At 51.3% G+C, this 14,408-nt stretch overlaps 1 protein-coding gene across 1 annotated transcript in view; it reads right to left on the bottom strand.

Annotated features, from left to right (window-relative positions):
* FAM83F (family with sequence similarity 83 member F) overlaps positions 1-1,559 on the bottom strand; it is a 34,208-nt gene extending 32,649 nt beyond the window's left edge. Inside the window, exon 1 of the mRNA XM_015077853.3 lies at positions 982-1,559. Within this exon, the coding sequence (XP_014933339.3) occupies positions 982-1,488 (507 nt within the window). The 5' untranslated portion in view covers positions 1,489-1,559. The remainder of the gene's footprint in view (positions 1-981) is intronic.
* Positions 1,560-14,408: the final 12,849 nt, after the last annotated feature.

Here is a 14,408-nt window from a genome sequence, read left to right as displayed (position 1 = left end):
TTCTTAACAAATCTCTGTGTGTGGGGGGGTCAGATATAGCAAATAAAAATACAGAATGCCACATTAAATTCGAATTTCAGATAAACAAATAACATTTTAATATCAATATGACCCATGTGATATTTGAGGCATATTAATACTAAAAATGATTTGTTGTTTATCTGAAATTCAAATTTAATGGGATGTCCTATATTTTATCTAAAAACCCTACCCAGGTGCCCCTACCCAAGGGCACAGAGTAAAGATTAAACTTTTCTCCCTGCCCCACAACCTACTGGCCCATCAGTATTCCAACCGGCCATTCTGAACATCCCTTCCTTTCAACCCCCAAGCAGAGTAGCCACAATAAGTGAGAACTTCCCCCCACCCTCAGCTGTTGAGTCCAAAGTGTCCAGCACAGAGCCAGGCACAGAGCAGGTGCTCAAAATACATTTCTTCATTCATTCCTGGCTGCTTGACTTCTAGTACTTGTCCCCAGGGGGTGTGAATGCCAGGCCCCTGTTGACTCTGGGGGGCCTCCTCAGAGCAGCATGGCTGGGGGAGGGGTGTACAAGTCTCACTACCCAGTTTCTCCGGATGACTGAAGACCAAATGAAAAAATGGCCTAAGATATGTTTTGTAAATCCCAGGGCATCACATGGGTTATTATCAAGACTTTGGAGTGGCCCACTTTCCCACAAAACCCTACAGCCCCCACCCTTCTCTACAGAGAGGAACCCGACAGGGAAGTAAAAGCACAGGGCAGAGGAAAGCCAGCCCTCTGGACACTGCAATAATGATGACAAACCACTGTCCAGCACCTTGTAATTCACCAAGGTTCACATCCATCTTCTCTAGAGGCCTCACCAGTCCCCCTGACTTAAGGGAAGGTTCTGGGCCCATTTTCCTGGGAGTGGTCAGGAAGTCCTGCCCCAGGCCCTGCCTCTGATATTGGGCCTGGTCCAAGGGGCTGCACTTGGTGGGGGCGGGGGCGCGGCCTACCTTCTGTGCCTGTTGGATCATCTGCCTGACCACCTCCTTGAGGTGGGGCGCCTTCTCCTCCTTGGGGGGGTGGGTAAAGAGGGTGACGCGGCTCACGCCACGGTAGACGCGGGTGTCGGTCCAGCCCAGGTCCAGCGGGGGCACCTCGGTATCGGAGAGGTCGGGCCAGTAGGCGAGGGACTCTCCGGGCTCCGCAGAGGCCTGGGCCGGGGCCGGGGCCTTGGCCTTGGCCTTGCTCTTGCCCCGAGCGGCGGCGGCGGCGGCGGCGGCGGCGGCGGCATCCTCGTAGGGGCTCCAGGCGGCGCGGAGGGCCTGGCGCTCCTGGCTGGAGAGGAAGTCCCGAAGCCGCTCCTTCTTGACCCGCTCGCGGTAGGCCTGCTCGCCGCCGCCCAGCAGCGCCTCCAGCGCGGCCCGCCGCCGCTCGCAGTAGTAGAAGGCGGCCTGCGCCTCGGTCACCCTCTCGTTCACGTGCGCCTCGTCCAGGCAGCTCAGCTGGGACTCGGCCATGGCGCCTCGGCCGCCCGTCCCGGCCCGGGCCGCGGCCCCGGTCCCACCGCCGCACCTGGAGCCGAGGGGCGGGGCTGCCTCACCTGGCCGCGAGGTCGGCCAATCGGCGCGGGCCGGGGCGCGGGCGCGGCCGTCGGGTGGGGAGGGGCGGCCGCGCCCTCCGCCTGCGGGCCAGCTAGCCCGGCAGGTGGCCTGGGGGGTTCCCAGGGGAAGCGGCGGGGCCTAGGCCTGCTGGGCCCGACCCGGGTCCGGGGCTCCAGGGTGGGCAGGGACCCGCAGGGGCGGGCGGCGGGTGGGGTGGGGGGTGGGGGTGGTGTGTGTGCTAGTTAGACGCACGTGAGGCCTCTGGCCCGCTTCTGCCTCCTGGCCCCGACCCTTCGGTGGCGATCTAACCCTTCCCGCCGCCTCGCCCGGCCGGACACGTAGCAGGCGGCGCGTGTTCATCTTCCCCGCGGTTATCGCCGCGAGCACGTGCTTTGGCCGGGGTGCCTCTGGGGCGGTGGATCTGACCACTCCCCTCGTTGAGGGTCTGGGGGCCCTGCAACCAGCCGGGATTGTGACGCTGAGGGGGGCAGTCAGTGTGCAAAAGCAAAATGCTAATAAAACCCCCAGCTCCCGACCCACATGCATGTCCCAGTTCTGAGATCAGAGGGCTCCAGAAGCTCTCAATACAGCACCTTCACCACGATAAAAAATTCTTAAAAAAAAAATCCAAATACTGCAAGGATGTAAGCAGCAGCAATCTAATTTCCCCCCATTTTAATTTGAAGTGATGTGTGTGTGTGTGTGTGTGGTGTGTGCGTGTGTGTTTGGGCAAGATAGGCTGCCAGAGGCCTGATTACTGTATCAGTGATTTCAAAGTACATGTTTGAGCTCAAGGAAAAAAGCTGTGCGCGCACGCGCATGCACACACACACACACACACACACACACACACACATCACCAGCAGCGGGCTGCTCTGCTGTTTCCCATTGGATTAAATACAATCTTCTTAGTCATTAACATATTATTTTGTTCATGCACTGCTGTACAATTTGATTCTCCACATTCAAAATATTTTCAGATCATAGCAACCAAAGGTTCACATTTCTCCCATTTTATAGCACAGCATCTCAGAACTGGAAGAAGCATTAGAAACTAGTCCAATCCCCTCATTTTACAGCTGAGGAAATTGAGGCCTTGAAGCACGTGGTTTACCAGGCCTCCCAGAAAAGGAGAGGCAGTGCATGGGGACTATTGGGTTCTCTGTGTCTCAGAGATCTTTGCCCTACATCTCAGCCACCTTCACCCTTTCTGCTTACGAAATGACAGAAGGTTCCTGAGGACCTGATTTTAAACCCCTGGGTATTTGAAGAGGTTGCTTACTATTTCTGGGCCTTCCTTTGATGGTGTGAGAAAATGAGGGTTAGATTTTCAAATATCTGCCACTGTTGTGACAGTTGGTCATTCTGCCACCTGGTGTCAGCCCAAAGATTGGTGGTGTTGGGCCGTGAGCTGCCTATCACCTTGGCACCCTTAGGAATTGCCCAGGCCTCACTCCTGGCAGCATTCTACTCTTAATTAATCTTTAAACATATTTCACGTTTAGAATGGAGAGCATTTAGTTTGCTTCCTAGTGATTTTGAGGCACTAAGAGATGCCAGACTGTGCTCCAGGGGCATAGGGGAGCTGGGGGGGGGGGGGGGGGTGCGTAGGTGGGAGGAACAGGGATGCCCAGGAGGATAGCACAGGTGTGAGGAAAGTACTTTGATCAACTCAAGCCGCAGTGCTTTGGGCACAGACATTTACTCAACGCCTGCCATGTGCCTGGCATGCAGTATGCACTTAGCACATAGTTCTTTAAAACAGAATGAATTAGGGCCAAGAGAAAGGTATGTGCATCGCGAGCTGCAGGGACTATGGGGGAAGGAATCATTAAGCTGCCCAATGGGATGTGGATAAGAGAGGCTTCACTCAGCAGGAGGGGATTTTGAATAGAGTCTAAAGGATGAGATTTCAAGGGAACAGAGGGAGTGAAGACACTCCAGGCAGAGGGAGGTGGCCAGAGCATCATGCTGACATCAGGCATATGTGGCTTCAGGTCAAGATACTTAACCCTCAGAGCCTTAGTGTCCTCCTCTGCAAAATGGGATAACAATGCTGACCTCCTGATACCTCCCAGATAGCTGTTGGGATTAAATGAGATCTAGTACTGATTTAATTAGCTTTTGTGTCTGACTGGTAGAAAAGGGTTTCTTTTATTTATTAATTTTTGAGAGAGACAGAGACAGTGCGAGTAGGGGGAGGGGCAGAGAGAGAGGGAGACACAGAATCCAAAGCAGGCTCCAGGTTCCGAGCTGTCAGCACCGAACCCGACCCGGGGCTCAAACCCACAAACTACGAGATCATGACCTGAGCCAAAGTCAGACACTTAACTGACTGAGCCACCCAGGCGCCCCTAGAAAGGGGTTTACAACAGTGCTTCCAACTCCTGGGCACAGAAATCACCTGGGTTATCTTGTGAAAATGCAGATTCTGATTCAGGGGGTCTGAGGTGAGGCCTGAGATTGTTCGTTTCTAGCAAGTTCCAGGTTACGCTGGTAGCGCTGGTTCACAGACCACACTTTGCATAACAAAGGTTTCAGAGTCCAGGGAATAAGAGCACGAACTTTCAGGTCAGGGCGGAATTGGAATGGAATCTCACTTCCTTGGGATAAGCTGTGTGTCTCTGGGAAAGTCACTTCCCTTTTCTGAGCCTTGGTCACATCTTCAGTGAAATATGTGCAATAAAATGTCCTCCCTTACAGGCCTTCATGAAAAGGGAAATAAGTGAATGGTACATATTGCTTAGTGGAGTGTCTAGCCTAGCAGACAAGCCAGGGAAGGGTAGTTAGCGCTAAAGTGTGGGAAGATGGGACTGGAAAGAGAGGGACATTGGAGCCCAGCTGTGGGGACCTTGATTTTTATCTTATTCTGTAGCTAGAGGGGAGGCACTGAAGGTTATTAAGAGACGGATATGGTCATTAAAATATGTGCCAGCACTGTGCTAAATGTTTTATGGATCCTCCAAATGAATTCATGTGACCCTATTTGAAAAATTATTAGTATCCCCATTTTATTTATTTTTAAAGGTTTATTTGTTTTGAGAGAGAGAGAAAGCACGAGTGTGAGTGAGTGAGCAGGGGAGGGGCAGAGACAGAAAGGGAGAGAGAGAATCCCAAGCAGGCTCTGGCTGTCAAAGCAGAGCCTGACTCAGGGCTCGATCCCGTGAAGTGTGAGATCATGACCTGAGCAGAAATCAAGAGTTGGACACTGAGCCATGTAGACCCCTCTATTATCTCCATTTTATAGGTAAGAAAACTGAAGCACAGAGAGGTTCAGTAGCTTACTCCAGGTCACCTAGTTAGTGAGTAGGAGAGTCAGGATTCAAACCCAGATCATCTGACTCCAGAGCTTGCCTACCCACCCACCTTGCTATACCACCTCAGTTGAGAATATTAGAAAGGGGCATTAGTGAGAGACAGTGTTCTCCTTGCTTAATCATTTCTTCATTCAACAAATATTTGCTGAATGCCTAGCACGGTGTTACAGGTTAGAAACCATTCATTCATTTACAAATCCTTACTGAGCCTTACTAAGCACAAGGCTCTGTTCTAGGTATGATGATGCAGCTCTGAGCAAAACCAGGTCTTTGCTCACATAGAGCTCCTGTCGAAATGCAATGATTAAGACCTGCTTTGTGTTGGGGCACCCAGGTGGCTCAGTCGGTTAGGCGTCTGACTTCAGCTCAGGTCATGATCTCGTGGTTCGTGAGTTCGAGCCCCACATCGGGCTCTGTGCTGACAGCTCAGAGCCTGGAGCCTGCTTCAGAATCTGTGACTCTCTCTCTCTGTCCCCTCCCTCGCTCATGCTCTGTCTCTATCTCTCAAAAAATAAATACATGTTAAAAAAAAAATTAAGACCTGGTTTGTGTTCTCAAGGAGTACAAATGTTACGTGATATAAGTTGGAATTGGACAGAGGTTAGAATCAGAACAGAATATTTTAGTACTAGTTCACACTGGAAAAAATCTTTCCTAGATGTAACTGATATGAAGCACGCTGTGGTCTTTTTGTAATATTCCCCTTTAGGGACCAATGACTTATTTATTCAACTAACATTTTTGAGTTGTGAATGTGTCCTAGATAACATGCTCGCCACTGGGGATTAAAAAAGAGGATTCAGACATGATAGCTAGCTGTCCTGGTGGCTCTGCCTTGTTTAGCTGGGAGTCAGATCCCCACAGCTCTCTTTACGAAGCAGGGGATATTGGCTGCTCTCAGAGACGGCATTTTACCATACAATCATCTAATCTGATCCGCCCTAATCTGGTGAAATAGACTATGAAAAAGGATTCCAGAGGGGTGTTAATGATGAATAAACTGAGGCCCTGGACGACCTGTTCCAGGTTATCAGCTGGCAAGTGGAAACTCTAGGGCACCTGTCCTCGAAGCCTGACCCCCAGGCCTTCAAACACTCCGTGCATTTTCACTGAGATTTTTAAAAAGCCTGAACCGTGGGGAAATTGATTCCTTTTATGCACAGGTTCTATCTACTTTGTGTCTGGGGATGGTCCATGAGGCGGTGACACCCTAAGAGAAAGCCTCTGGCCCTGTACCAGTCCCTCCTTCTTGGGTCTGGAATTTCCCTGAGCTAGGGGGAGCCTGTCAAACTGGCACTTCCAATATCGGAGGCCACTTTGCCCAAGGTGACTGTGCCTTCCTGAGAAATGCTGCTTCCTCCTCCAGCAGATGCTGCCCCCTCCCATCTTGGCACTCGTTCACCTTCCTCTCTCCCCAGGGCACGCTGCCGGCTGCCGGCTGTGTGTACAGCAAAGATACGACACCTTGTAGTTAATGCTAATTGTAACTGTGTTCATTTCTGTGCGTGTCTAGCCCTCCTGTGTAATTCGAGTCCCAAAATAGCCCACTTCATGATAGATCAGATACCATTCTCCAGGGTTGACTTTTTTCTCCTCGGTGGGAATTTGTGTCATGAGCGCCTGTTGTAAAACATGGGGGACTCTTCATGGGCGCCTGGATGGCTCAGTTGGTTAAGCGAACGACCTCGGCTCAGGTCGTGATCTCACAGTCCATGAGTTCGAGTCCCACGTCGGGCTCTGTGCTGACAGCTCGGAGCCTGGAACCTGCTTTGGATTCTGTGTCTCCCTCTCTCTGCCCCTCCCCCCCTCTCAAAAATATACATTAAAAAAGACCCTTTGGGGACCCTTCGTGCCTGCTGCCTATGCCCAGAGAAGATGAGAGAATAAGAGGAGGTGGCTGGAGCTGGCACCGTGGAGAGGAGGATACAGACCCTAGGACTGAGCTAAATGAACAGTTTTCACCCCTGACCAGCTCTGCTGGCCCACAGGAAGGAACACAGCGAGGCCTCTCCCCGGCCAGTCATGACTTACTAAAAGCTTCATCTTTTCATTCATGAATGGTTTGCTGAGTACTGATTGGGCACTAGGCAAGTTCCTGTCCTCCCAGAACTTCCGGACTTGGGGACTTTGTGTCTGCAACCTTGGAAGCATATAGGCTCCTCTCCCCAATCACTCTGCAACTGCCCCCACTTTCCCAGACACTCGGGTTCCGTGGTTTATCCGCACCTCACTGCCACTCCTTCCCAGGCTGCTTCATCCACCCCTCAAAGGCCGGTGTCCCCGAGAGCTCATCTCTGGCCTTCTTGTCCTTTGGGCCACCCACGCTCCAAGGGTGGTCCCACCTCTCCCTGGCTGGAATGATTTTCATGCTTCCATCTCAGCTCTAGAAACAGTCTCCATGACTCCATACCAGCTCATCCGGCTGCCCGTTGGTCATCTCTACTTGGACGTCCTCCCAGGCACCTCCACCGCCAGGGAAGTCTCCAAAGGAACCCACACCACTTCTCTTCAACCCCCTTTCCCCACTGTTCTTTCTGGATCTCTCTCCTCCAGAATGACACCACCATCTGCCTGGTTGCCCAAGTGGGAAACGTGCATGGGTCTTGACTCTTTTCCCTCTCTCACTGCTACCAGGCCAGAAGAGGCTTCTTCTGTTCTCTCTTTAGTCTTCTTCACTCCATCCTCACTGCCACCCAACCCCAGCTCCCCCAACCACCCCACACTTTTGTAAGAGCCTCCTAACTCAATCTTCTCCCCCCTCAAATCCCTTCTAAAATGCAAATATAAAGGATAATCCCCCTGCATAAAACTCTTCCGGGGCTCCCCACTACCCATACACTAAAGCCCAAACACCTTGTGGCCATTTATGGCCCACCATTATGGTCCAAACCAATTAGATTCCTTCTGTCTACTCCCCCTTCCTTGACATGTGGTGTCTTGGCTTAGGGAGCTCCCCCTGCTGAGATGCTTTCCTTTCCAGGCCACCAGCTACTTTTCTGAGTCTTCAGTTTGGTCACTCCATCCGTGGTGTCTCCTGGCCCTCCAGGTCTGGGCTAGTGCCCTCACTTCATGCTTAGCCTCAGTTAAACTCAAATTCTGTATGGTAATGGTTTGTCTCCCCCCACAGGTGGGAGGTTCCTTGAGGGCAGGACGGTCTTCTTCATCAAGGAGTTCCCAGGTATTGTACCTTAAGTGCTGGACTTTTGCCCTGGTCCCCCCACTCCTCCACCACGATTTTACTTCAAACTGACTGGGAATACCTTCTTAAAACTGGATAGGATCTTCTCATTTCCCCTGGCATACAGTAAGAACATAACAAGAAGAGCCTGGAATGCAAAACGCGATTTCAAATGAATAGGATCCTTCTTTAGCCATTCTGTTTCACAGTGTGACTGTGTGTGTGTGTGTGTGTGTGTGTGTGAGAGAGAGAGAGAGAGAGAGAGAGAGAGAGAGAGAGAGAGAGAATCTGATATGTGTGGTAGGTACATGACATAGTGGGCATTTTTTTAAAAGTAAGCTGTATGCCCCAACATGGGGCTCAAACCCATGAACCTGAGGTCAAGAGTCATATGCTTGGGGTGCCTGGGTGGCTCAGTCGGTGAAGCATCCGACTTCGGCTCAGGTCATGATCTTGAGGTTTGTGAGTTCGAGCCCCATGTCGGGCTCTGTGCTGACCACTCAGATCCTGGAGCCTGCTTCGGATTCTGTGTCTCCCTTTCTCTCTGCCCCTTCCCCGATCCCTCTCTCTCTCTCAAAAATAAATAAACATTAAAAAACAAAACAAAACAAATTAATCAATATTAAACGAAAGAAAGAAATTTAGGGGTGACTGGCTGGCTCAGATGGTAAAGCATATGATTCTTCATCTAGAGGTCATGAGTTTGAGCCCCACGTTATGCATGGAGTCTACTTTATTTTAATTAATTGATTTAAAAAATTTTTTAATGTTTATTTTTCAGAGAGAGAGAGAGAGACAAAGTGTGAGTGGGGGAGGGGCAGAGAGAGAGAGAGACACACACACACACACACAGAATCCAAAGCAGGCTCTAGGCTCTGAGCTGTCAGCACAGAGCCCTACACAGGCCTCAAATTCACAAACAGTAAGATTATGACCTGAGCCGAAGTTGGATGCTTAACCGACTGAGCCACCCAGATGCCCCGCATGGAGTCTACTTTAAAAAAATCTTAAAAAAACAAATTAAAAAAAATCTTTAAAAAACAGAGTTTCTAGAGTGGCAAATTCAGTTCCTCAGTCACACAGGCCACATCTGAAGTGCTCAATAGCCAATGGGGCCAATGGCTATCATACTGGATAGTACAGGTATAGAACATTTCCATCATCACAGAATATTTTTTTAATGTTTATTTATGTATTTTGGGGGGGAGAGAGAGAGCACGAACTTCGAAGGGGCAGAGAGAGAGAGGGAGTGAAAGAGAAAGAGAGAGAGAGAGAGCGATAGGGAGAGATAATCCCAAGCAGGCTCCGTGCTGCCATTGCAGAACCCAATGTGGGGCTAGAACTCATGAACTGCAAGTTTATGACCTGAGCTGAAACCAACAGACAAACCGACAGAGCCAACCAGGTGCCCGGAAAGTTCTTTTACATGGCATTGCTATAGGAACTCAAATGCAGGGACAGCTACTCCAGGGCTGAGAAGCTAGGAAGGCTTGTGCAGGGAGGTGGACCTTGGGCTGGGCTTTATAGGACTTAAAACACACAGAGGAGATGGCGGAGCGTTGGATGCAGCAGCGACTCCCAGGAGAAACAGGGAAATCGTACCCTTCTTATTTGCATAAGGGCACTAAGGGAATGTTGAATGGATGAACGAATACATGAATGAGTAAATGAGTGTAATGATCAAGGCAAATACAGGCGAAACTGACAAATTAATTTGGATTACGGTGTGTGTGTGTAAGTGTATTTGGTCTTGTGTTTGTGTGTACATGTGTAGGTGTGTATACATGTGCACATGTATATATGTGTGCGTGTGTGTGCATGTGTGTGTACATGTGACTACACACATGGGAATATGTATATGTGCATGTTGCAGGGATGGGGGAAGGATAGGGAGAGGCGATGGGCCAGAAATACAGGTTGCCTCATGAACGTTGTTGAATCTCTGAATTCCAGGGTGAGTTTGAACTTAGCTCTGTTGGCAGCTGGGAGCCACAGATGGTGTGTGAGCTGGGAAATGGCGGGATGTGCCTGGCAGAGTGCAGGGGACGGGCCAGAGGCAGAGAGAGCCCCTGGTGTGCTCCAACAACATGGGAAAGCCGGCTGCTCCAGTTCTAAGGCTGGGGAGGGGTTCAGAAGGAAGTCACGGGAAGGGATGGGGTTTTCTCTCACTTCTTCCTGGTAGTGGCACAGAGCTCCTGAAGTGGCATGCCCTGCCAGGCGGTGCAGGCAGCGTGGTGCGGCTTGAGCAATCTTTACCCCCGTAGGGCATGGAGCTGCTGACGAACCGCCTCCCCCTCCCAAGAGCTCGCAGTGCCGGGAACTGGGGTGTGTCTGAAACATTTTTAGACAAATTTTAAAACAGCTCTGGTCCCAACCAAGGGACCTGGGCTGGAATGACTTATGTAGTGTTTGTTCATCCCTGTCTTTGGGGACTAGACCGCAGGGCACAGGTGCTGAGCCCAGCCACCTCTCCAGGGCAAGGCCAGAAGAGCCGTGTCAGGAGACAGTTTGGCAGAGGAAGAGTTACTCTCTGAGGGTGGAATCCAGGAGGGCTTTGTGAAGGAGGTGGCATTTTCCCTGGCCTTGCAGACTGGCTAGGACATGGACAGGGGGCAATAGGAAGGGTGGGAGACTCCAGGTGGGGGACCTGCAAGCTGAGTCAGCAAAGGAGGAATCTGCAGGGTTCAGGGCAGAGAGTAACCCCGAGGTCCTGCCTCCCTCTCACTGCCCCGTCTCTGGGAGGCAGCTTGAACCTCAATCCAGAAATGGTGGTGGGGCTGGGGGTGGGGTAGTTTTTAGTAGAGAAGGTGCCTGATCTGCGTGGAGTGATGTGTAAAGAAGCAGAGAGACTGGAGGCAGGCAGAGCAACCAGAGGAAGTGACGGCCCCATTCTCCCTTCAAGAATCCCTCCTTTATTTGGCCCAAACCCTCAGCATTTTGTCCCTTGCAGGCCACTGTTACAGGGCAGCCATCCCCTGGAAGGAGGCGGGCAAGGTCTACTCCCAAAGTTGATTTACTACCTCAGCAGGCTATCGGTGTGATAGGTGCAGAGAGACTTGCCCTGAGGAGGGCTGAGTACAGGACAGGCAAGTTTCAAAGGAGAGGAGGCCTTTGCAACAACATGTCGCTGGGGGTGGGGTGGGGCGAAGAAGGCTGTTTCTGCCACAGTGGAAGGTGTAGTGGGGCCGCCCTCTATTTGCTAGGCCCTCACCAAGCAGTTCCTATAACTGTGTTTATGTCTCATGACACTTAGTGCTTTTGTCTCTGGTTCTCTAGCTTAGCTCCGAGAGGTCAAGTAACTGGTCCAGGCTCACACGGTCAGTGGCAGAGTCTGGACAGAGACGCGGGTGTGCCTGAATCAAAGCTCGGCTTTCTCCACTTTTCCACACTGCCTGCAGGGGAAAGTAGGGGAGAGCTAGAGGGGAGGGAGGACTGGGGTACATGGTTCAAGGATGTACTTTCTCTATGGGACTAGGAAGTTCTAGAGTGCCCCGAATCACAGCTGGCAGCTGAAAGGCCACTCGCCCTGACACCCTACTCGTTCTCATACCCTACATACAAGGTACGGATTCCTCCTTCTGCTCCTGACCAGGAAGCGGGAAACTCAGCTGTTGAGTGGGTGTGGAGAATGTTCCCTGATATGACTCCAGCACCCTGGGCCACACTCAGACATACCCCTGTTCTTCCTGTGTATATGGCAGGGGAAGGATAAGGAGCTGCCAAGACTTAGAACTGGAGGCAGGGTCTGAGGAAGAAGGTGGAAAGCAGACCAGCTGCTGGAGGTGGAATGGGTAGGGTCCAACCTCTCTTTTGGGGTCACAGGGGCCACCTGTGACAATGGACATCAGATGGTGGTGGTGGTCCCAGGGAGCCAGCTGCCTTCGGGGGCCCCAGCATGAGGCCAATGGAGGGTTAAGGGGGTGAAGCACAGACAGGGAACAGAGCGGCAGCCCATGTCCACAGGCAGGATGGCAGCCAGTGCTAAGAGACTCCAGCAGTGGGGATCTGGATTCTGGAAAGGGACTGGCATGAACTAGACGGGGAGGGGAGAACTTGGGTGCCACAGACGTCCCAGCACTTGGGCCTGGCTAGGGATCTTACTACAGGAATGAAAGAAGAGGGTGGGGCCAGGGATCAGATCAAGGGCAGGATCAAGTAGCCAATCCTAGAGGTTTGTGCAGAGCCCCACAAGTCAAGAGTTGGCCCCAGGGGGCTGGGCCTGTGACATGGTTCCAGGGGACAGAAAAGTCAGCAGAGCCCAGGGATGGGCCTTTAGCAAGCCAGGTACCCTAAGGCGACACACCCATTATGGGACTTCCTTAGGAAGTTTAGGTTCAGTAAAGGACCCAGGGAGTCCCAGGGACTCGTGAGTATCAATTTCAGAAGCTAAATTACTGTCAACAGAAGGGAGGATGTCCATGACTTTTATCTGTCCTACTAGAGACACAGGCTTGCTAGTTTCTCTCTTTTATCTTAAACACAACTCAGTCCATTTGTTTTCTGCGCCCGTCTTGCGTCATTCTTACCTAAAAGGAGTCTGAGGATCAGTGTCTATTTAGTATATGCCATCTGCACGCATCAGTGGTTTAGAGCAAGAAGAGACCTAGCCCCTCCTTTATTTTACTGACAAGGAAAACAAGGCACAGAGGGGTGAAGAGGTTTCCTGAAGGTCCAGAGGCCCAGAGTCCAGGCTAGGGACCCCCCGGCCAATGCTCCCTTTCCCCTGCATCCCCCACCTCATCTGGACTTGCCATGGTAACCAAGCCTCCTCCAGCGTGGGAAGCAGAGGCTGCGTAGCCGTTACCTAGCAACTCCCCATAACCAGGTCAGAGCAGGGGGAGGGAGGAACCATGTGCTGCCCACCCTGGGGAATTCAGTCCCACTGCAGTGGGATTGCCCACGTCAGAACATGGCCACAAATGACCCTGAGTGGAGAAGTCTCACGCCAACATCAGTGATATTGCCGGGATTGTGGCACAGACCTGGCTGGCCGGGGCCTCTGTCCCCAGAGCAGACCCAGGGCCTCACTATGTACGGTTCTGGTTTCTGTGAATAGCATGGCAGCTGTCCTCACTAACATGCTGGCTTAATATGCACGTGGGAATCCATTGCGGAGGGCTGATGGAAGCGTGCGTGTATGTGTGTGTGTGTCCATGTAGGCATTTCAACTTCGAGGGGAAAGCCGAGGAGCTATGCTGCCTCACTTTGCCTTCTTGTTCCTTAGTTATCCCAAGAAACGTTTATGGAATGCCCTAGTCGTAAGATTTGTGCATCTTCTTCTAACATTTCCTGTAGATTAGGTCTTGAAGGCCATTGCCCACTGTCACCCTACCCCACCCACTTCCTCCTTTAGGGCAGGGCTCTGCCTGGGTTCTCAGGTTCTGCCCCCTACAGGGTCCCTTCCATTGGTCTAAGGCAGTCACGGTGGTCTCATTCTCTTGGAAATTGCTGGTTTAGGAATGGCATGTGATCTAGTCATGCCAATGGGATCCGAGGGAATGGCTGCCATATGACTTCTGGGAAAGGTTTTCCTCACAAATTTAAACTGACATTGTCAGTCCGCACAGGATGTCTGGTACTGCAACAGCCACTAGGAAGAGACACCCTTGATGTTCAAAGGATGGCATCGTTGAACCATTGAACTCAGCAAGCCAGGAACTGCCCTACCTCCGGCCTTGTATGCGATATAAACTCCTCGTTGCCTGAGATACTTCAAGTCAGGGTTTCATCCTCCTGATGGATACTCTTGCTTTCGTGACCTCAGGCTCAGTCTGAGTGGGGCGCTCAATAGATGCCTGGACAAGGCTTGATATTAAAAGTAAAAGACCCAAAGGAGACAAATGTCCCTCTTGCTGAGTAAGTCAAAGATATGACTCCTTGGTTCTTTGTCTCCTACGTTGGAACTAAAACGGAACCTGCAACTACAGGACCAGCTTCTTGAAGGTTGAACAGACTTCTTCCTGAAGGACCTGAAGGCTTCTCTTACATTGCCAGTGCCTAGCACACTTCATTCATTCATTCATTCATTCATGCAGTGGTGCTGAGTCTGGTTCCTCTCTGCTCATGAGAGCCAACTGTGCACATCTAATCCCTACTCCGGATTCACTGATGTCTTGTTGGTAGTTTGAAATCAGCCACGGTGGGGGGTTCTTTTTTAATTTTTTAATAGACTTTGTTTTAGAGTACTTTTAGGTTCACGGCAAAATTGAGCAGAAGACGGAGTTTCCTTACACTTCCCACACGTGCGTAGCCTCCCCCGTTATCAATCACCCCCACCTGAGTGGTACACTGGTTACAGCTGGTGAACCTACATCAACACATCATTATCGCCCAAAGCCCAT

This window comes from Acinonyx jubatus, chromosome B4 (genome assembly GCF_027475565.1).
Source record: "Acinonyx jubatus isolate Ajub_Pintada_27869175 chromosome B4, VMU_Ajub_asm_v1.0, whole genome shotgun sequence".
NCBI lineage: Eukaryota > Metazoa > Chordata > Mammalia > Carnivora > Felidae > Acinonyx > Acinonyx jubatus.
Note: the sequence above shows the minus strand (reverse complement) of the source record. Positions and strands in the feature narration are given on the sequence as shown.